The sequence below is a fragment of the Delphinapterus leucas genome, chromosome 14 (genome assembly GCF_059928025.1).
Source record: "Delphinapterus leucas isolate spDelLeu-1000000601 "Yukka" chromosome 14, BTC_Dleu_Yukka2, whole genome shotgun sequence".
Classification (NCBI taxonomy): Eukaryota; Metazoa; Chordata; class Mammalia; order Artiodactyla; family Monodontidae; genus Delphinapterus; species Delphinapterus leucas.
In genome coordinates, this window is record NC_143142.1 from 37678466 (window position 1) to 37701704 (window position 23239).

Consider the following 23239-nt stretch of genomic DNA (forward strand, 5'->3'; position numbering starts at 1 on the left):
TGGAGAAATGTTTATTTAGGTCTTCTGCCCATTTTTGGATTGGGTTGTTTGTTTTTTTGATATTGAGCTGCATGAGCTGCTTGTAAATTTTGGAGATTACTCCTTTGTCAGTTGCTTCATTTGCACATATTTTCTCCCATTCTGAGGGTTGTCTTTTCATCTTGTTTATGTTTCCTTTTGCTGTGCAAAAGCTTTTAAGTTTCATTAGTTCCCATTTGTTTTTGTTTTTATTCCCATTTCTCTAGGAGGTGGGTCAAAAAGGATCTTGCTGTGATTTATGTCAAAGAGTGTTCTGCCTATATTTTCCTCTAAGAGTTTTACAGTGTCTAGCCTTACATTTAGGTTTTTAATCCATTTTGAGTTTATTGTTGTGTATGGTGTTAGGGAGTGTTCTAATTTCATTCTTTTACATGTAGCTGTCCACTTTCCCCAGCACCACTTACTGAAGAGGCTGTCTTTTCTCCATTGTATATTCTTGTCTCTTTTATCAAAGATAAGGTGACCATATGTGCATGGGTTTATCTCTGGGCTTTCTATCCTGTTCCATTGATCTATATTTCTGTTTTTGTGCCAGTACCATACTGTCTTGATTACTGTAGCTTTGTAGTATAGTCTGAAGTTCGGGAATCTGATTCCTCCAGCTCCGTTTTTCTTTCTCAAGATTGCTTTGGGGCTTCCCTGGTGGTGCAGTGGTTGAGAGTCTGCCTGCCGAAGCAGGGGATACGGGCTCGTGCCCCGGTCCGGGAGGACCCCACATGCCGTGGAGCGGCTGGGCCCGTGAGCCATGGCCGCTGAGCCTGAGCGTCCAGAGCCTCTGCTCCGCAACGGGAGAGGCCACAACAGTGAGAGGCCCGCATACCACCAAAAAAAAAAAAAAAAAATCGCTTCGGCTATTCAGGGTCTTTTGTGTTTCCATACAAATTGTGAAATTTTTTGTTCTAGTTCTGTGAAAAATGCCATTGGTAGTTTGATATGGATTACACTGAATCTGTAGATTGCTTTGGGTAGTACAGACATTTTCACAATGTTGATTCTTCCAATCCAAGAACATGGTATATCTCTCCATCTGTTAGTATCATCTTTAATTTCTTTCATCAGTGTCTTATACTTTTCTGTGTACAGGTCTTTTGTCTCCTTAGGTAGGTTTATTCCTAGGTATTTTATTCTTTTTGTTGCAATGGTAAATGGGAGTGTTCCCTTAATTTCTCTTTCAGATTTTTCATCATGTGTATAGGAATGCAAGAGATTTCTGTGCATTAATCTTGTATCCTACTACTTTACCAAATTCATTGATTAGTTCTAGTAGTTTTCTGGTAGCATCTTTAGGATTATCTATGTACAGTATCATGTCTTCTGCAAATAGTGGCAGCTTTACTTCTTCTTTTCCGATTTGGATTCCTCTTATTTCTTTTTCTTCTCTGATTGCTGTGGCTAAAACTCCCAAAACTATGTTGAATAACAGTGGTGAGAGTGGACAACCTTGTCTTGTTCCTGATCTTAGAGGAAATTGTTTCAGTTTTTCACCATTGAGAACGATGTTGGCTGTGGGTTTGTCATATATGATCTTTATTATGTTGAGGTAAGTTCCCTCTATGCCTACTTTCTGAAGGGTTTATATCATAAATGGGTACTGAATTCTGGGGAAAGCTTTTACTGCATCTAGAGAGATGATCATATATGGTTTTTCTCCTTCAATTTGTTAATATGGTTTATCACATTGATTGATTTGCATATATTTACGTATGCTTTTCAAGTGAACTTCTCTTAAAAGCCATTATGCCTCACCACACCTCTCCCCTCAGTATCACAGGGCAAAGAATAGCACTATTTATCTATCTGTTTCTTATAGAAACATTTACCAATACTTCCCCTAACCAATCTTACCCCAAACTGTAAATGGGAGCTCCCTGACAACAAATAATCTTGTTTTCAATGTAATCCCTGCCCCAATTCACTGCCCATCATTCAAGAGATGTACATATTCCCCCAAACCATATCAAATAAATGTTAGGCAAGCAAAATTGTTCTATTTTATCCATCTGCTCATTAGGGTGGATTCTTTAGTATGGCACTAGGGAAACAGTACTAACTGAATAATAAGACAAGCAAGTTTTATTTCTGGCTCTGCCACAAACCAATTAAGTCACTTAAATTCTAGGGCCTCAACTTTAATACTATTGCAATGGCAGAATGACTACATGCCCGTATTTGCACAGTACAACCCCAGTTTTTACCTCACAATTATTAATATATCCTTATTATAATACCCTCAGAGGCCTCCTTCGAGCCTCTGGCCACAACATTTTTGTCAACCAATCAATACACAACCTTGTTTTATGTGTGTTTCTGCTATTTAATGACACCTTAACATACACTGAACTCACAGCCAAGTAAACTGTAACTCATCCCTGAATGAAGCTTATCTAACAAAGGTTATTTTCTCCTTAAGGCACATCACAGCCTTCTTGCACTTAGAACACCAGACAGCACTTCAGCATTATTTCTGAAGGCCATTATAAACAGCAAGATCACCAACAAAAAGCACAAAAATGCAAGACATGTGGCATTAAAATTACCGCAAAAAGGGTACTTGTTTATAGTATGAGCACTGAAACAAGAAGGCAGAGTGGGATTCCCTGGTGGCACAGTGGTTGAGAGTCCGCCTGCCGATGCAGGGGACACAGGTTCGTGTCCCGGTTCGGGAAGATCTCACATGCCGCGGAGTGGCTGGGCCCGTGAGCCATGGCCGCTGAGCCTGCGCGTCCGGAGCCTGTGCTCCGCAATGGGAGACGCCACAACAGTGAGAGGCCCGCATGGCACAAAAAAAAAAAAAGGCAGAGCATCACCTTTGGGGACCTCAGGTGAAACAGTGTGAGTCAGGCAACTCAAAATTTTTGTCACCCTGTGCATATCTACAAATGACCATGAAAGCACCATGAGTACTGATGTTGGGGTTACAAATACATTTTAGCAAGTAGGTGTATTTGCAAATACAGAATCTACGAACAATGGGGAGGAACTGCAATTATCCTTACCAGCTTAAGTCCTGTAAAAAGATACTTGACTTCTTGATTGATAAAACAGCTAAGCTGAAGCTGACTTTCCTTTCCTTTACTGACTTCTTCTTCTTCAGATTCTGTACATTTCATGCTTTGAAAAATAAGATAAGGAATTTGCCAATAGGCATTCAATTTGTTATATAATCTTGAATAAGTTATCCTAATGCTATTAAAATTAATAGCATCATTCACTGGTATTTAAAACATTTCAGTCTTCCAATAGAGATTCATTCTAATATACTTAAAAATGCTCATTCACTTACCAACAATACGGATTAATGAATGTGTGTAAAAGGATAAACTCTCAACAAATATAAGTTGGTATTTATAGTCTTAAAATGGTCTTAATAACCCAACAACAGATAAACAAATCTTTTTCTAAGTTTCCACCCATGATGTAGAAAATAGTATTCTCCTAAATTCATGTTTTATTAATTATATCAATCTCATGTATATAATTTAGCTGATTTATCCCATTTCATAATTAAAAATTAATTCTCTATGAGGTGAATTAATGAGGTATTCTGCTAAAGGTGTTCTTAGGAAAAAATATGAATGTCCTTAAAGAGTACATTTATCTAAACTTCAAAAGCACTCCAAAGGGTGTATTTTTCCAAATTCCTAATTTCCATATTTTTTAAGCATAAAAACCTCTGAAGAATTTTCCTTCATATCCCACCCACCACTCCAGGCAACAACGCTATTTATACCAATTCACTTCTAAGTTACGATTACAGTCATACTAATCTTGGCTCATAAGGATACGTAGTTTCAAATTCAACTCCGAAGAACTGATCAATTAAACTTTTCTTTTTAGAAGGTGTCACTGCTGGTGCAGATGAAGAATCTGTCTGCAAAAGTTAAGATGAAATAAAAATTCCAACTTTACTTCATATGGATATTAATGTACATTGGCTCCCACACAATCCAGTTTAGTAACACACATTTAGACTTTTTAAAATGTAATCCCTTTCTGTAAAATTCTTCTACTGATCAAAAAATATTACCAAAAATTTACAGATGCTTAATAATCTCAATTGATTAAATTTAGCAAATAATGCATTGAATTCAAGCATCAAATGCAAGCTGTCAAGTTCCAACTACAGATTCAGCATCTAAAGTATTCAAGTACATGTCTACCTATTAAGATGAACTAAGACTTTAGGGTGGGGGTGGGATAGAGAATCAAAGTCTATATTCACAAATATATTTCAATTACCTCTTTAAGAGTATCATCCTCTATAGCTTCCAATTTCTGTTGCAATACTCGCATCATTTGTATCCAACATTCATTAGCATCCTGTAATTTTAAAAGTGACACAGTAAGTAATCCTGGCTATTACAGTGTTTGATCTATAAAATCCTTCCAAAGTAATTACTGTTTCCTTAGAGAAGGGGAAGGAAGTTTTTTTCTTAAAAAATATTAAGCCAAATTAAATATTATATGATCTTCAAAACAATGAAGAATTCCAGAATAGTTTATTCATTCATTCAAGAGATGTTTCGTGAATTCATCATTATGCTAAACACTATTCTAGACACTAGGAATACACAACAGTCAACAAAATAGAAAAAGTTCTAATGGGGAACATAAACAAAATATAACAAATTCAAGTAAAGAGAGGGTTATGAAGGGAAAAAAAGCAATATGGGAGCAGAAAGTGATTAGGGGATTGCCAACCAACACATGAAGGATACTCAACATCACTAATCATTAGAGAAATGAAAATCAAAACTACAATGAGGGGCTTCCATGGTGGCACAGTGGTTGAGAGTCCGCATGCCGATGCAGGGGACACAGGTTCGTGCCCCGGTCCGGGAAGATCCCACGTGCCGCAGAGCGGCTGGGCCCGTGAGCCATGGTCGCTGAGTCTGCACGTCCGGAGCATGTGCTCCATAACGGGAGAGGCCACAACAGTGAGAGGCCCGCGTACCGCAAAAAAAAAAAAAAAAACTACAACGAGGTATCACCTCACACTGGTCAGAATGGCCATCATCGAAAAATCTACAAACAATAAATGCTGGAGAGGGTGTGGAGAAAAGGGAAACCTCTTGCACTGTTGGTGGGAATGTAAATTGATACAGCCACTATAGAGAACAGTATGGAGGTTCCTTTAAAAACTACAAATAGAACTACCATATGACCCAGCAATCTCACTACTGGGCATATACCCTGAGAAAACCATAATTCAAAAAGAGACATGTACCACAATGTTCATTGCAGTTCTATTTACAATAGCCAGGACATGGAAGCAACCTAAGTGTCCATCAACAGATGAATGGATAAAGAAGATGTGGCACATATATACAATGGAATATTACTCAGCCATAAAAGAAACAAAATTGAGTTATTTGTAGTGAGGTGGATGGACCTAGAATCTGTCATACAGAGTGAAGTAAGTCAGAAAGAGAAAAATACCGTATGCTAACACATATACATGGAATCTTGGAAAAAAAAAATGGTTCTGAAGAACCTAGGGGCAGGACATGAATAAAGACGCAGATGTAGAGAATGGACTTGAGGACAAGGGGAGGGGGATGGGTAAGCTGGGACGAAGTGAGAGAGTGGCATGGACATATATACACTACCAAATGTAAAACAGATAGCTAGTGGGAAGCAGCTGCATAGCACACGGAGATGAGCTAGGTGCTTTGTGACCACCTAGAGGGGTGGGATAGGGAGGACGGGAGGGAGATGCAAGAGGGAGGAGATATGGGGATATATGTATATGTATAGCTGATTCACGCTGTTATAAAGCAGAAACTAACACACCATTGTAAAGCAATTATACTCCAATAAAGATGTTAAAAAAAAAAAAAAGGAAGTGATTAGGGGAAGGGAAGTGTGCTATTTCAATAGGACTGTCAAGGAAAGCCTCTCTGATGCCTTGACATTTGAGCCATGATACCTGAACGAGGTGAGGAAGCAAGCCATGCACCTGGGAGCCAAAGGAACAAGAGCAAAGGCCCTACAGAAAGAGGATACTTGGGGGGTTTTTAAAAAATAGCAAGGAAGTCAGTGTATCTGGAGAGAATTGAGCAAGGGGAAGAGTGGCACATGATAAGCTCAGAGAGGTAGCCAGGAGCTAGACTGTTTAGGACTGAGACAGAAAGTCACTAGGAGGTACTGAACAAGGAAACCAACATAATCTTATTTACATTTTTAAAAGGATTCTGGGGCTGTATAGAGAAACACCACAAAAGGCAGAAGATGATCAGTTAACAGACTACTGCACCTCTCCAGGCAAGAGATAATGGTGGTGTGAACTACAGAGGACTGATTATTTGTATTTCCAAATATACTCCAGTAAGTGTAGGACGCCTAAATTTTACATTTACAAAATAAAAACCACAGAGCCTTGCCCTGATTACCTGTTGAAGATATTGTCCTTGTTCGCCCTTCTCTGCAAACTGTGGAAAAGCCATGTGCAAAAACTGCAGTAGAATAATAGGTGGAATACTAGAAGAAGTTTTATCCATGGAATCAAACAAATCTCTAAGGGCTTAAAAACAAAGCAAATACTTCCTTAGTAAAATAGTGACATATTTAATACATGCTACTGTAAATTAAGTCTCAATTAATACCAAGAAATGCCTATTATTTTTAAGTATACCTATTCCTTTTGCAATTGTTGGATCCCTAATAGGAAAATAATGTTTTTAAATCTTAACTCACCAGAAGACTTTATAATGCAATCATTAGCTATAAACAATGTCTGTCTCTCCTTGACAGCCTTTTTGTCTTCCCTAATAAAGCAAGGTATATTCACTTTAATACAGACAACACATAACTTCTGTCTAGGAATCACAGAGGCATGATGTTACAGTTCCGCCATTATCAGGACGTCAGGTAACCACTCCCAGCCCTCCTCCCTTTAAGCCCATACTTGGTTCCCGTGTACTGAACTCCTGAGTATTGAAATCTGGAGTATGTTTAAATGAAGTATGTTATCCTCTCTCACCATGACCATAAATCCCATGATGGTCATAAACTCAACCCTGCTCTTGAGTTCAGAATACTTTTTCTCTGTTGACTCCCTAGCTATCACACCTTGCCCTTACTTCATGTATAGCAAAACTCTAATCTAGCTTATCCTGCATTGTTTTGTTAACTAAAATGTGAAATGTTATCATTAGTATACAGACTATTTAGCATAGCAAATACTAAAATACAACATCTCAGCACAAAGTAAGTACTCAATGAAATGTTCCTGAATAAAACTACTAAACACAATGTTTAAAAAATATTTTAGGAGGTAGAGCTGAAATTATGCATCCCTACTAAGCTAATAATTTTTAAAATAAAAAAGCCTAAATTGTAATAACACTTTAAAGGATACACTTCTCCAAAAAAAAAAACAAGAAAAAAACACAGATGATTTAATTTAATATATACCATGAACAGAGCATCTCAAATATTTCATTAGTTTGAAAGAAAAAGGTCAAAAGACACACTATACATTAAGAGACTAATGAGACATAACAACATAACTAAGTGCAATGTGTGATCCTAGATTGGCTCCTGAAGCAAAAAAGGAAAACAACTTTATAATGGGCAATACAGGGTTAATTGGCAAAATTTAATCAAGTCAGTATTACGAGTTAACATCAGTGTTAAACTCCCAGACTTCGAAAAATAACCATCTTGTGGTTATGAATGTCCTTATTCTCAGGAAATACATACTGAGGTATTCAGGAACAAAAAACAGGATGTCTGCAACTTATTCTCAAATGGTTCAGAAAAAAAGAACATGCATTACACAGAATGATGAACCAGATGTGACAAAAAGTTAGTAACTGGTGAATTCTTGCAACTTTTCTGTGAATTTAAATTTATTTCAAAATAAAAAACTTAAAAAATCAAGAAGCAAAAAGTAAAGACCGGTATTTTTCATCCCATAAATACTGCAAGCCTCCTATAAGACTCTGGAGAAGCTGTTGAAATTCTGAGCAACTCTTAGATACGTAAGTTACAAGATGAACTAGATATGTGATCACATTTTCCCAGTAAAAACTTCATTTCAGGGGGCTTCCCTGGTGGCACAGAGGTTGAGAATCTGCCTGCTAATGCAGGGGACATGGGTTCGAGCCCTGGTCTGGGAGGATCCCACATGCCGCGGGGCAACTAGGTCGGTGAGCCACAACTACTGAGCCTGCGTGTCTGGAGCCTGTGCTCCGCAACAAGAGAGGCTGCGATAGTGAGAGGCCCGCACACCGCGATGAAGAGTGGCCCCCACTTGCCACAACTAGAGAAAGCCCTCGCACAGAAACGAAGACCCAACACAGCAAAATAAAATAAATAAATAAATAAACTCCTACCCCCAACATCTTCAAAAAAGAAAACAAAACATTTCAACAAATGAACCTACTTTCAGGGAAAAAGGTTAGAGGAAAATCTCACTAATTCCAAATGATGCAAAGAAACCTACTGTTTATAGTATTACAAATTAATGATTGACCACGAGATACCATTTCACACCCCTAGAATGGTGATAATCAAAGACATTCAATACCTAGTGTCAGTGAGGATACAAAGAAATCAGAATCCTCATACATGCTGGGAGGAATATAAGATGATGCAGCTGCTCTGGAAAACAGTCTGGCAGTTCCTCACATAGTTACCATGTGACCCAACAATTCCTCTCCTAGACATATACCCAAGAGAAATGAAAACATATGTCCACACAGACTTGTACACGAATGTTTAGCAATATTTATATTGGTCAAAAAGTGGAAACTACCCAAACGTCTTATCAATGATGAAAGGATAAATGAAATGTGATATATCCAATACAATGGAATCTTACTCAGCAATAAAAAGGAATGAAGTAGTGATACATGTTTACGATGTGGCTGAACCTCAAAAACATTCTAAGTGAAAGAAGCCATCAAAACAGACCATATATTGTACAATTCCATTTATATCAACATTCTAGAATCGGCAAATCCGCAGACTCACAGTAGATTACTGGTTGCACAGGGCTGGTAGTAGTGACAGGAAACAGGGTGACTGCTGTTACAGGATTTATTTTCTAGTGATGAAAATATTCTAAATTTGATTGTGGTGATGACTGCATAACTCTATGAGTAAACTAGAAAACAGTGAATTGTATAATTTAAATGGGTGAATAGTACAGTATGTGAATTATCTCTCAATAAAGCTGTTACAGGGCTTCCCTGGTGGCACAGTGGTTGGAGTCCGCCTGCCGATACAGGGGACACGGGTTCATGCCCCAGTCTGGGAAGATCCCACATGCCGTGGAGGGGCTGGGCCCGTGAGCCATGGCCGCTGAGCCTGCGCGTCCGGAGCCTGTGCTCTGCAGCGGGAGAGGCCACAACAGTGAGAGGCCCTCGTACCACAAAAAAAAAAAAAAAGTCCCAAGTTGTTTAATGTAAGTGTAAGTACTCTAATTTTAATGAGGTGATGTTTTAAAAATACATTTTGAAAACAGAAAGATACTAAAAAAACTGTGAGTGAAAAATGACGTTTATTGAATACCATCTCCCTCTTGAAAAGTAGTATATTTAAGATACTGACCTGCAGTAATATACTGTGCTGAAGCCATTTCCCCTGAAGCTCTCAAGGCACCTGCATACCTAGGAACATTAAGACAGAATTAAATATTCACTTTATTCTGAAACTCAAATGGGAAGAAATTAGTTCAAAGGACTTATTATGAAACCCTCAACTACAAGTTTCTCTGAGTTGTTCCCACCATTTTTTCTTCTTCTCTTCTGGTCTTGTTCCTTTAAGAATTACATGGGCAAAAAAGGACTGCTAAGAAAAAACAGAAATTAGATGAATGAAGCCTACTTTAAATTCTTTCCTCTTGTCTAACTCATCTATAACATTTTCTAAAAATTGTGTAAACAAAAAAGTACGTATAGCTGACTCACTCTGTTATACAGGAGAAACACAACATTATAAAGCAATTATACTCCACTAAAGATGTTAAAAATAAATAAAATTAAAAAGCACATATTTAATATCCATTATTACAAAGAAAATAAAATATAATTTCAGAAATGAAGAAAAAATCATTAGATCAAAAACATTAGACCAGGGCTTCCCTGGTGGTGCAGTGGTTGAGAGTCTGCCTGCCGATGCAGGGGACACGGGTTCACGCCCCGGTCCGGAAAGATCCCACATGCCGCAGAGCGGCTGGGCCCGTGAGCCACGGCCACTGAGCCTGCGCATCCGGAGCCTGTGCTCCGCAACGGGACAGGCCACAACAGTGAGAGGCCCGTGTACCGCAAAAACAAACAAACAAACAAACAAACAAAAAAATTTAAATCAAAATGAATAAATCTACATTCAGCACTAACTTCCTACACAACACTAAGTAAGTCACTTAAATTTCAAGTCAGTTTTCTCACCTATAAAATGAAGGGTTCCTATTAAATGATTTCTAAATTCACTTTTATGATTCTCAGTTAATTTACAGCAGTAAAAAGGACTGGCCACCCTAAAGGAAATACCCAAACCACTGTAGTTACTTATACAATGTTTTACGACAAAGGATCAAAAATTATCATTCAGGTATTAAACACCAGGCAATGGGAGAGATCCCACAAAACTAATATAACATCAGTGGTTACTTGGGGGAGATGGGCAGTTGACTGGGAAAAGGTACAATAAAACTTCCTGGGATGATGAAAATGTTCTATAAATCTGATTGTAAAATGAGTTACAGAGAATTTGCATTTGTCAAAACTGATCACACTGAACACATAAGATGCATACATTTCACTAGATGTAAATTATATTCCAATTTTTAAAAAAAAGGGGACTTTCCTGGTGGCGCAGTGGTTAAGCATCTGCCTGCCAATTCAGGGGACATGGGTTCGATCCCTGGTCCAGGAAGATCCCACATGCTGCAGAGCAACTAAGCCCATGTGCCACAACTACTGAGCCTGTGCGCTGCAACTACTGAGCCTGTGCTCTGCAACAAAACAAGCCACTGCAATAAGAAGCCCACGCACTGCGATGAAGAGTAGCCCCCGCTCACCGCTAGAGAAAGCCTGCGCAGCAACGAAGACCCAATGCAGTCAAGTAAAAAAAAAAAACTCTGTGCTTATGTAAGTGAATGAAAGAGGTCACAGAAAATATTATGTTAAATTATGCTCAATGGAATAATTTTCTTTCTTTTTTTCAATTGTTTAGATCTTTTGGAAACTCTTGCAACTAAAAAATTCTTAATTTTTCAATATACAATAATGCATAGTCTAAATTATATATGTTCATTTAAAAAATAAAAATCATATGGGCTTCTCTGGTGGCGCAGTGGTTGAGAGTCCGCCTGCCGATGCAGGGGACACGGGTTCGTGCCCCAGTCCGTGAAGATCCCACATGCCACGGAGCGGCTGGGCCCGTGAGCCATGGCCACTGAGCCTGCGCGTCCGGAGCCTGTGCTCCACAACGGGAGAGGCCACAACAGTGAGAGGCCCGTGTACCGCCAAAAAAAAAAAAAAAAAAGAAAGAAATCATAATAGTTTCCCTGTCAGACAGTTTAGCAACTTTTTAAAGGGCACTTCTGAAGTTAAAACGAAGTACTCATAAAGTAGATGCATCCCATAACATCACTGAAGTATGTAATTACATAACTGCCGCTGTTATGAATTTACATCTAGTTACAGGGTAACATGAGTACGTAACTATTTCTACGTTTATGACAAAAGCTGCATTAATGAATTATCAATCTTTTTTTAATTATCTGAGAACAGAAAAATCATAGCTAATTTAATACCATCCCCCTAAAACTCTCAATATTATACCAAGAAAACTTATAAGTCCTAATTAAGATAAAACCATCCAATAAGCCAAACATTCATAATGAACTTTACAAAGAAAAAACTGCTAGAGAAGAGGAGGAATTGACAGGAGTACTAAGAGTTTTAACAGATAAAAATACTGAGAGGTTTTTCAGACAAAAGAACCAATAGAGTACCTTTCATAATCTTTGCAAATAAATAAAAATTAAATAATGATATAGAAAATCTGAATGTAATTAATAAACTTAGGGCTTCCCTGGTGGTGCAGTGGTTGAGAGCCCGCCTGCCGATGCAGGGGACACAGGTTCATGCCCCGGTCCGGGAAGACCCCACATGCCGCGGAGCGGCTGGGCCCATGAGCCATGGCCGCTGAGCCTGCGCGTCCGGAGCCTGTGCTCCGTGGCGGGAAAGGCCACAACAGTGAGAGGCCCGCGTACCGCAAAAAAAACAAAAAAAAACAAAAAAAAACAAACTTAATGCCTATTATACTTTATCACCTACAAAAAGAGGATGTCTTGACTCTTCTATCATCTGTGAAATATTCACAATATTCAGTCACAGATCAGATCAACCCAAACATTCACTGACAGAAAAATGAATAATTATTTGGTAGTATATACATACAATGGTGTACCCTACAGCATGGGTCCCCAACCCCCGGGACACTAAATGGTACTAGTATGTAGCCTCTTAGGAACCCAGCCGCACAGCAGGAGGTGAGCTGCAGGCAAGGGAGAGAAGCTTCATCTGTATTTACAGCTGCTCCCCATCGCTTGCATCACTGCCTGAGCTCCGCTTCCTGTCAGATCATCGGCCTCATTAGATTCTCATAGGAGTGCAAACTCTACTGTGAACTGCGCGTGTGAGGGATCTAGGCTGCTTGCTCCTTATGAGAATTTAATGCCTGATGATCTGAGGCGGAGCTGAGGCAGTGATGGGGAGTGGCTACAAATACAGATTATCATTAGCAGAGAGGTTTGACTGCACAGAGACCATAATAAACCAACTGCTTGCAGACTCATATCAAAACCCTATCAGTGAGTGACAAGTGAAAACCAGCTCAGGGCTCCCACTGATTCTGCATTATGGTGAGTTGTATAATTATTTCATTATATATTATAATGTAATAATAATAGAAATAAAGTGCACAGTAAATGTAATGCTCTGAATCATCCCGAAACCATTCCCCCCCACCCCCACACCGGTCCACGAAAACACTGTCTTCCATGAAACCAGTCCCCGCTGCCAAAATGCTGGGGACCACTGCCCTACAGCATGAACATGAATGAACACACACACAACATAGAAAAGCCAAATATAATGAGCCTGACTCAAATGAACATAATCTGTATGTTTCTGTTCATGAAGAGTTCAAAATAAGCAAAATTACTCAAAATTAGACGTCAGGTGAGTATAACAACTTTGCAAAGAAGGGTGGGGGCAGTGGATAGGAAGGGATTGGTGAGGGGATTTTTGGAGTGCTAACAGAGCTCTGCAGATCCCCATCAGTTACAGGGATGTGTTCACTCTGGGATAATTCATTTGTATATGTTTCTATATAATTCAATAATTAAAAGCAAACTTTGGTTTTGCACAGCAAAGGAAACCATAAACAAAACGAAAATACAACAGGAGAAAATATTTGCAAATGATGCAACAGACAAGGGCTTAATTTCCAAAATATACGAACAGCTCATACAGCTCAACAACGAAAAAACAAACAAGCCAATCCAAAAATGGGCAGGGACTTCCCTGGTGGTCCAGTGGGTAAGCCTGCACACTCCCAATGCAGGGGGCCTGGGTTTGACCCCTGATTAGGGAACTAGATCCCACATGCATGCCACAACTAAATAGTCCACATGCTGCAACTAAGAAGCCCGCGTGCAGCAACTAGGAAGTCCAGATGCCACAACTAAGGATTCCGCATGCCGCAACAAAGATCCTGCATGCTGCAACTAAGACCCAATGCAGCAAAAAATAAATAGTATAAATAATAATAAATTTTTTAAAAATAATAATACCTTTAAAAAAGTCTACAAATAACAAATGCTGGAGAGGGTATGGAGAAAAGGGAACCCTCCTTACACAGCTGGTGGGAATATAAGCTGGTGCAGCCACTGTGGAAAACAGTATGGATGTTCCTCAGAAAAGTAAAAACAGAATTACCATATGATCCAGCAATTCTACTCCTGGACATATATCTGGACAAAACTATAATTCAAAAAGATACATACACCCCTATGTTCATAGCAGCACTGTTCACAATAGCCAAGACATGGAAACAACCTAAATGTTCATCGACAGCTGAATGGATAAAGAAGATGTGGCACACACATACAATGGAACACTACTCAGTCACAGAAAAGAAAGAAATAATGCCATTTGCAGCAACATGGATACAACTAGAGATTGTCATACTAAGTGAAGTAAGTCAGAAAGAGAAAGCCAAATACCATATGATATCACTTATATGTGGAATCTAAAATATGACACAAATGAACCTATCCCAGAAACAGAATCATGGACATAGAGAACAGGCTGGTGGTTGCCAAGGGGGCGGGGGTTGGGGGAGGGGAGGGAGTGGGAGGTTGCGGTTATCAGATGTAAGCTTTTATATACAGAATGGATAAAACAAGGTCCTACTGTATAACACAGAGAACTATATTCAATATCCTGTGATAAACCATAACGGAAAAGAATATTAAAAAAACAGAATATATATATGTATAAACGAATCCCTTTGCTGGACAGTAGTAATTAACACAACATTGTAAATCAACTATACTTCAATAAGAAAAGCAAAAAACAAAAAACTTTGGGGCAAAAGGAAAAGATAAGAATTTATAACTTATTTTTTAAATATTTATTTATTTTGACTGCACCGGGTCTTAGTTGTGGCGTACGTGATCTTTAGTTGTGGCATGCGGGCTGCTTAGTTGCGGCAAGTGGACTACTTAATTGCAGCATGCAAACTCTTACTTGTGGCATGCATGTGGGATCTAGTTCCCCAAACCAGGGATCAAACCCGGGCCCCTTGCATTGGGAGCACAGTGTCTTACCCACTGGACCACCAGGCAAGTCCCTTTTATAACATTTTTTAAAAAACATCTGAGCAATCTCATCTAATGAATAGAAAACAAGCAAAATCTCAGAATTAAATACTTTCATTCCTACATAAGAATAAATTAATGATCCAAGCATGCAACTTAAAAAATAATATAACAAGTCTAAGGAAAACAGAAATAAAACATTAATACAAACAAAAGTAGAACGAATCAGACAACTGAAAGAACTGAGTGAATAAATCTAATAGCTGATTCTGTGAAAAAATACACAAACCTCTGTCAAGGTAATCAAAAGAGAAAAAATAACTAATACGAAATAAAAATGGAGAAAAAAATAGATCCCAAAACAGAGTAACTCATATGCTAAAATAGTTCAAAGACATAGGGACAAATTCGTAGGAAACAATAAATTACCAAAACTGACTCAAAAAGACACAGAAAATGGACATTTAAAATGCCCCAAAAAGGGCTTCCCTGGTGGTGCAGTTGTTGAGAATCCGCCTGCCAATGCAGGGGACACGGGTTCGAGCCCTGGTCCAGGAGGATCCCACATGCCACAGAGCAACTAAGACCATACGCCACAACTACTGACCCTGCACTGTAGAGCCTGTGAGCCACAGCTACTGAGCCCATGTGCTGCAACTACTGAAGCTTGCATGCCTAGAGTCCGTGCTCTGCAGCAAGAGAAGCCACCACAATGAGAAGCCCGCACACCGCAACGAAGAGTAGCTCCCACTCGCCGCAACTAGAGAAAAGCCCATGCGCAGCAATGAAGACCCAACACAGCCAAAAATAAATAAATAAATTTATAAAAATAAATAAGATGCCCCCAAAAAAGTTGGGTCCAGCCAATTTTATTGATAAGTTCTATCAAAAATAGATCATTCCTCTACAAATTTGAAAATGAAAGTAAAATAGCAGTCTAGTAATTGCTAATGAAAAGACTATTTTGTACTTACTAAGAGTTGGCTTGCCAGTCTCCAATAAGACAAAAATATTGTCATGTGATACTGTCTTTTACAAGTAACATAGAATTTAAGAGTAATTTTTATTATATACACTTTTCACTTTAGGTTCTAAATTTAGAACTCCCACATTAAGATGAGGTTCCACTGTTGGGCAGCATCAAGCAAACCAGATTTTATCTGCAGGTATTGTTCTTGGCCCTCACTGCTTCTCTTCAGCTAATCCAGCCTGTTTCTCTTGAATGCGTTTTCTTTCTACTCTTCATCGGTATACATCCCACTCTCCAGAACCTGCCATACATTTGAGGATGAACTTCAGCATCTCCAGCAGTAAAGCATCTTTCATGGAATTGTCCTCTTTTCTTTCATTCCTATTTTATCAGTTAGTATCATTTTCCCAAAGACATACAACCCCATCCACATCATTCTGTATCGATTAAGTTAGTAAGTACAGGGGCTTCCACCCTCTTGCAACAACTTAGAATTCAAAATAGTTTACTTGGTTTCAAGAAAATGGAAGCAACAAGATGAAATCTCCCTGCTTATATAAAACTCAGAGAAGTTAACTCCAAAACATGAAAGAGAGCTCTCCTTGACGTAGAGGCTGTAATAAGGAATCCCAGATGAAAAGAGTAAAGAGGAAGTCTTGGAAATAAGGCAAATCTGTCCCAACTAGCCACCCTCTATGACAGGGAGCTGCCCCAGCAAGCTACTCATTCAGATAATTTGCACTTGGAACACAAGAGAATACACTGCATAAGTACACCATCTTCAAAGAAATGAAGATCTATATATCCAAAGAGAACAAAGTTAAAGGACCAAACAGGAAAAAAAAAACCTTTAAATAAGAATACTTTGGAGCCTCAGAGAAATAAAAGCAGGAATCATATCCAAAACTTAAGAAAGGGAGATTTTATTAAAAAGAAGGTTGTGATAAATGAGCAGTTGTGAAACAAAGCTAACGTACAAATCAGTGAAATGTAAAACAGAACTGAGGCATTCTCCTAGAACACAGCACATAAAAATAAAAGTGCAGAGAAAAAAAAGACATTAGCAACAGATCCAAGAACCCCAATATTTAGAATATAAGAGGAAGGTAAAATAGAAGAGAAGCAATATCTGAAGAAATAATGGCTAAGAATGTCCCAGAGTTTAGGACAACAGTCCTCAGACTGAAAGCACCCACTGAGGGCTAAATGAGATAAATAAAAGAAAACCCACACTTAGGACTGTTGGAAAACGTTGAAAACAAAAATAAAGAGAAAACCCTAAAAGTTACTGACAGAAAAGATTAAGAATAGAGATTGATATTAGACCTCTCAGTAACCATGGGCACACTACAACAGTGGGGAAATAACTATGAATCTCTGAGGAAAAATAACTGACTTTAACATTTCCCAGCAAAGCTGTTCTGAAACAGTACCCGTTTACTTGGTAGTCTTCCTCCATCAGACCATCAGTACCTTGAAGACAGGTGCTCTGTCTTGTGCACTGGCAGTATATTAGTGGCAATCTAGGCAACTTCATGTAAATACCTGACAAGTGTTCACTTCAGAGAAATTCAGAAAACCTTCAGTTACTCTCAGGTTTCTGCATGTCCCTTCTCTCTCCTCTCTACTGCTCAATTTTATCAAAGCATTTCATAAGCCAGTAGGGGAGAAAAAACCACACAGCATTCATAAAGCTAAGAATCCAAACTGTAGTTCAGAATTCCACCACATATTAATAACTGGCAATGTATGAATCAAAACAGATGTAATAAATGTAGTCAGAATTAAATTACATATTTTTTAAGTTACACATTTATACTCACTGAAGAGAAGGGACCCTCATTTTATAGACTATTTGATATGTTCTCAAAACATGAATAACTGTTTACTCTTGTAAATACAATAGTATAAAAACAAAGTTCTATTTCTTTTAAAAACCGTTACTCACTGGTATAAGGATAAACATACAACGTATGTGTTTCTAGACTAGAATTGAGAATCCAATCTTACTTTTTACTACATACATTATGGTCAATTAATTTTCAAAAAAGGTGCTAAGACAATTCAACAGGAAAGACTAGTCTTCTCAACAAATGGTACTGAAAGAACTAGACATCCGCATGCAAAAGAATGGGGAAAACTACCACCCACCATACAAAAAAATCACCTAAAAATGGATCATAGACCTAAATGTAAGAGCTAAAACTATATAACTCTTAAAAAAAATTTATGACCTAGAAATTAGGCAATGGTTTCTTACATATGACACCAAAAAAAAGAAAAAAAAATTCAACTACATCAAAATTTAAAATTTCTGTGCTACAAGAATGCGGTCAAGAAAGTGAAAAGACAACTCACAAAATGGAAGAAAATATTCGCAAATTACCTGAAAAAGGACTTGTACCCAGAATATATGAAGAACACTTACAACTGAATAATAAAAAGACAAACCATTTAAAGCATAGGAAAAGGATATGCTGATCAGACATTTCTACAAAGATATACAAATGGCCAATAAGCACATGAAAAGATGCTCAACATCATTAGTCACTAGGTAAATACAAATGAGGGCCACAATGAGATACCATTTCACCCTTAGAATGGCTATAATCAAAGACAGAGTCCCAAGATGGCAGCCACCATGAAGTTGACTACACAGATGTCAATGTTACATCTGAAGATCAACAAAAGATAAATGTGCACAGAATACAAGTAGAATCACACAGTTAAAGGAAGAAACAGAATTAAAAAAGAAACAGCTCCAAAATTTAGGAGATGCTTGTGAGGATATCACACTTGCAGATGACAACTGCTTAATGATATCTCATCAGATTAGTGATGTTTTCATTAGCCATTCTCAAGAAGAAACTTCAAGAAATGTTAGAAGAAGCAAAGAAAAATTTCCAAAAAGAAATTGATACTTTAGAATCCAGAGTGGAATCAATGCAGCAGGTGTTAGCAGATTTGAAAGTTCAGTAATATGCAAAATTGGAGAACAGCATAAACCTTGAAGCAGAAGAACGCTAAACATTTTACAATACTTTTAAAATGTTGCTCAACACAGGTTACCATGTGACAGAGCAATCCACTCATAATCAAGAGAAATGAAAACAACTCATCTGCACAAAAACTTGTGCTTGAGTGTTCATAGCAGCATTATTCATAATAGCTAAAATATGGAAACAATCCAAATGTCCATCAACTGATGAATGGATAAACAAAACACAGTATATCCATACAATGGACTATTATTCATTCATACAAAGGAATGAAGTATTGAATCATGCTACAACATGGATGAATGTAGAAAACATTATGCTAAGTAAAAGAAGCCAGTCAGCAAAAAGACCACGTACTGTATGATCCCATTAATATGAAATGTCCAGAATAGGCAAATCTGTAAGACAAAAAGTAGATTAATGGTTGCCTAGGGCTGGAGGTGGGAAAGGTATAAGGAGTGACTGCTAATGAGTATGAGGTTTCTTCTTGGGGGGCAGGGGAATATTCTGAAATTAGACCGTGGTGATGGTTGCACAACCTTGTGAATATAATAAAGACCATCTAATTGAACATGTTAAAAGGGTGAATTGTACGATAAATGGATTATATCACGATAAAGCTGCTAATATATATATATATATATATGACATAAAACAATCTCTCTTCTGTCTTACCTTTTAAGGGCATCTTTGAGTTCAGGTACAGAACGAATACACTGAACTGTAGCATTCATGTAACAAGTGTTACCAAGGTTTGTCAATCCACATGGTAATTCCATCTGATAAGGAAAAGGATTAAATCATTTTTAAAAGATGACACAGCATATATAAATCACTAAACACACTGAAGCAAATACAATTTACCAACTCATACCAATTTATTCTACCTTAACAATGTTTTATTTCCCTAACAAAAAATTTTACTTGCATCATGCGGACAATCATCCTGTTTTAATTCCCTTCTTAAAAATAATAAGAAAACAATCATATCAGTTCTGCCTCATCTGCAGGTTTATCACTGGAAGAGGGTAACAAAATATATACAGAAACACTTCAAAAAAATGAATGGTACTATATAAATGCTGGGTAGTAAAAATAATGATAATATTTGACAAGTGTTTGTTGGCCAGTTTCTAAACCAACACTGCATTTAAATTAAGGATAAATTGTATATTTTCAACATGGAAGGTTTTAAGAATTTAAATATCCCAGCATTTAAACTATTTAACTTCTTTGAGCCTGTTTTCCCATAAAATAATAGTAAACATTTAAATAGCACTATCTGCCAGACACATATTTATTACAGATATTCACTGACTTTATAATGAATTATTCAATTAAAAAAGGATTCCTTGAGCCAATTTCAAAGATAAAACTTTTATTTACTGCTAATAACATACATCTTAATATTGATTAAATCTTCAAAACATGTAGATGCTTTCTGAAAGGCATCTTACTAACTGTACTTCTTAAAAGTAGTGATCAAATATATAAAATGTGGTATGTCTTACAGCAGATGCTAACTGTTCTTCTGTCATGTCTTCTACGAAGACAGTTTTAGCTGAGGGCTCCTCAGGAAGAGCATCTGCTGACCCCATCATTAGTAAAGTCATTCCCTGTTTAAAAAAAAATTAATTTCATGAAAATGCTGAAAAGTTGATCACGTTTATGTGCAATGAAAGAAGCCAGACACAGAAAAACACATGTTGCATGCTTCTATTTGCTAGAAAAGGTAAATCTAGAGAGACACAAAGTAGATTAGTGGTTGCTAAAAATGAAGGTGAGAATAGGGAGTGTCTTTAAATGGGAACTCATTTCTTTCTGGGGTGATGAAAATATTCCAAAATGAGACTGTGGTGAAGGTTACGCAACTCTGTAAATACATTAAAGATCACTGAACTGTTAAAAAAAAAAAAAAGTACTAGGGTGGCTGCCTCAGGCCACAGGTCACCTGCTTATCTGAAAAGGGGTATAAGGAAACTTCTTAGAATAGTGGAGCTTCTTTATCTTGACTGTGGTAGTGGTTTCATGACTGTATAAAGTTAACCAAATCCATCAAACTCTTACACTAAAGTAGGTGAATCTTACTCTCTATATACTATACGTCAATAAAGCTAACAGAAAAAACACAGTCACAAAGAAAGCTGAGAATGTTTTCAATATTGGAAAGGAGAGAATTCTTCAAATGATCATTAATATTTTGTGGCATCACTTCTCCCCATAACACAGTACGCACTGATAAGATTCTTTCTATGAAAGTCTATTGTGAAATGTAACCATTATTTACATTTGAATAGAAATATTTTGAAAGCATTGAAATCTCCATTATTAGAAAATATCAAACCAAACATATAAATTAGTTCAAAATATCTAATTGTATAATTCTACACATTATTAACTTAAGGGAATACTTATATTCAGTACAGATACACCATTCCATACAACAGAAGAACAATGGAGACACTGTCACCTTAAGTCTCATAATCCTGAAATGTGAACATCTTATTCAATATCTTTCTGGAAGACAAAAACATCTGAGACAAAGACAGAGGGTAGAGAGGTTTAAAAGAAAAAAAAAGGCCAGAAGGAGAAATTTTTTTTAAAAAAAAGGACAATAAAATAAAAATATCTAGACGAAGATTAAAATTAGTAAATTAATAAGGTCACCAAACTCAGTCTTATGAGTACCTATGTTCAAATCCAACAATCTTCATTCTATCACCTATTATTTTTATTTAAACTTTCTATAAGATAACAGCAAAGCAGTACTAAGCTATCACTAAAGAATCTTTCTTAAAAGACAACTGTCGGGCTTCCCTGGTGGCGCAGGGGTTAAGAATCCACCTGCCAATGCAGGGGACAAGGATTCGAGCCCTGGTCTGGGAAGATCCCATATGCCCCAGAGCAACCAACACTGTGTGCCACAACTACTGAGCCTGCGCTCTAGAACCTGTAAGCCACAACTACTGAGCCCGTGTGTCACAACTACTGAAGCCCGTGTGCCTAGAGCCTGTGCTCCGCAACAAGAGAAGCCACCGCAGTGAGAAGCCCACGCACCGCAACGAAGAGTAGCCCCCACTTGCCACTACAGAAAAGCCTGCATGCAGCAACGAAGACCCAACACAGCCAAAAATAAAATAAATAAAATAAATACATTTATTAAAAAAAGACAACTGTCTCAGGAAAACCAAATATCTGAGGAATATACTAGCAACAGTCAGAAAATACAACAGAAAAGAAAGAATACCAACAAATATCTAAGAGTAAACATAACAAGAAATATGTAATACTTTAATAAGAAAACTATAAAGCTTTACTTAGGGATATTAAAAAACACCTAAAGAAACTGAAGGACATGAAAGATTTCTGGAATAGAAAAATTATGTAAAGATGTGATTCCAAACTATCAAATAAATTTAACAAAATTCCTTTCTGAAACTTTACAAAATGTTTCATTCATGTAGCAAATTCATACCCATGACAACAGCTAAGAAATTTCTGAAAAAGAAGACTAAAAACAATACCTTTAAAATTATTAAGAAAATAGATTACAAAATGAAGAATGTTGAGGACAATAATTTAGAAAAAAAATACTTTGAGTTCTCCACCTCATGATATGCCACACCCAAAATGAATTAGAAACTGAAGATTTAAACGTAAATAAAATGAAACAAATAATTACAAAACATTTGTTTATTTTCTAAAAAGTCTTACTGTTTTTGGAAGATTTTCTAAAATTGACATAAAAGATGAAAGGACTCATGTCTCTAGTATATAACTATATAAATCTTAAAAACTTGCCCATTACCACAATCAAAATTTTAAAGGACAAACTTAAAAAAAAAATCACTATATATAGGCACAATAGAAAAACAGGCAGTAGAGATAAGTAGAAAGCCAACAAAAAAGGCTTAAAATTAAATTAAATATGCTTCCACCTTAAGAAGCTAGCAGAAGTATATATTAAAATCAAAGTAAAAGGAGGAAATGAAGCAAAGAGGGGAAATCAATAAAATAATAAATGAACAAGCAAAAGTTAACTCTTTGGACTGGGGAGAAAAAAATATCAATGAAACTTTACAACCTCTGCCTAGATGATAAAGACAATAAGCAAGAAATCACAATTTGCCAATACGGGGGCTGGGGGAGGGGTGGAACGACAGAACTACAGATTCTAGAATCTGTAGGATATCCTGTAAGAATGTATGTAGTATGACAATCAATCCAACAATTTAAACTAAACAGACCAATTCCTTAAAAGACACTACCAAAACCGGTGTAAAGAAAATATAACATCTGAATAATCCTACATTTATTAAAGACTCTAAATTCTGAATTAAAAGTCTTCCCACCAAGAAAGCTCCAAGCCCAGAGAACTACACTAGAGAA

General features: G+C 37.3%; 1 protein-coding gene and 1 pseudogene across 5 annotated transcripts in view; one reads left to right on the forward strand and one right to left on the reverse strand.

The window, feature by feature from the left end:
• The window catches only part of USP14 (ubiquitin specific peptidase 14), an 82057-nt gene that overhangs the window by 46828 nt on the left and 11990 nt on the right, over positions 1–23239 (reverse strand). For all 5 annotated transcript variants that reach the window (XR_016387594.1, XR_016387593.1, XM_089894968.1 and 2 more), the window contains 7 exons: positions 20362–20466; positions 19526–19629; positions 9598–9656; positions 6432–6562; positions 4279–4359; positions 3825–3910; positions 3036–3150 (listed from right to left, as the gene is read on the reverse strand). Coding sequence is in view for 3 of the 5 variants with exons in the window: in XM_089894968.1 (XP_089751094.1) it covers positions 3036–3150; positions 3825–3910; positions 4279–4359; positions 6432–6562; positions 9598–9656; positions 19526–19629; positions 20362–20466 (681 nt within the window). In the remaining 2 variants the exon portion in view is untranslated. The remainder of the gene's footprint in view (positions 1–3035; positions 3151–3824; positions 3911–4278; positions 4360–6431; positions 6563–9597; positions 9657–19525; positions 19630–20361; positions 20467–23239) is intronic.
• On the forward strand, positions 18481–19048 carry LOC111181451 (prefoldin subunit 4 pseudogene; annotated as a pseudogene).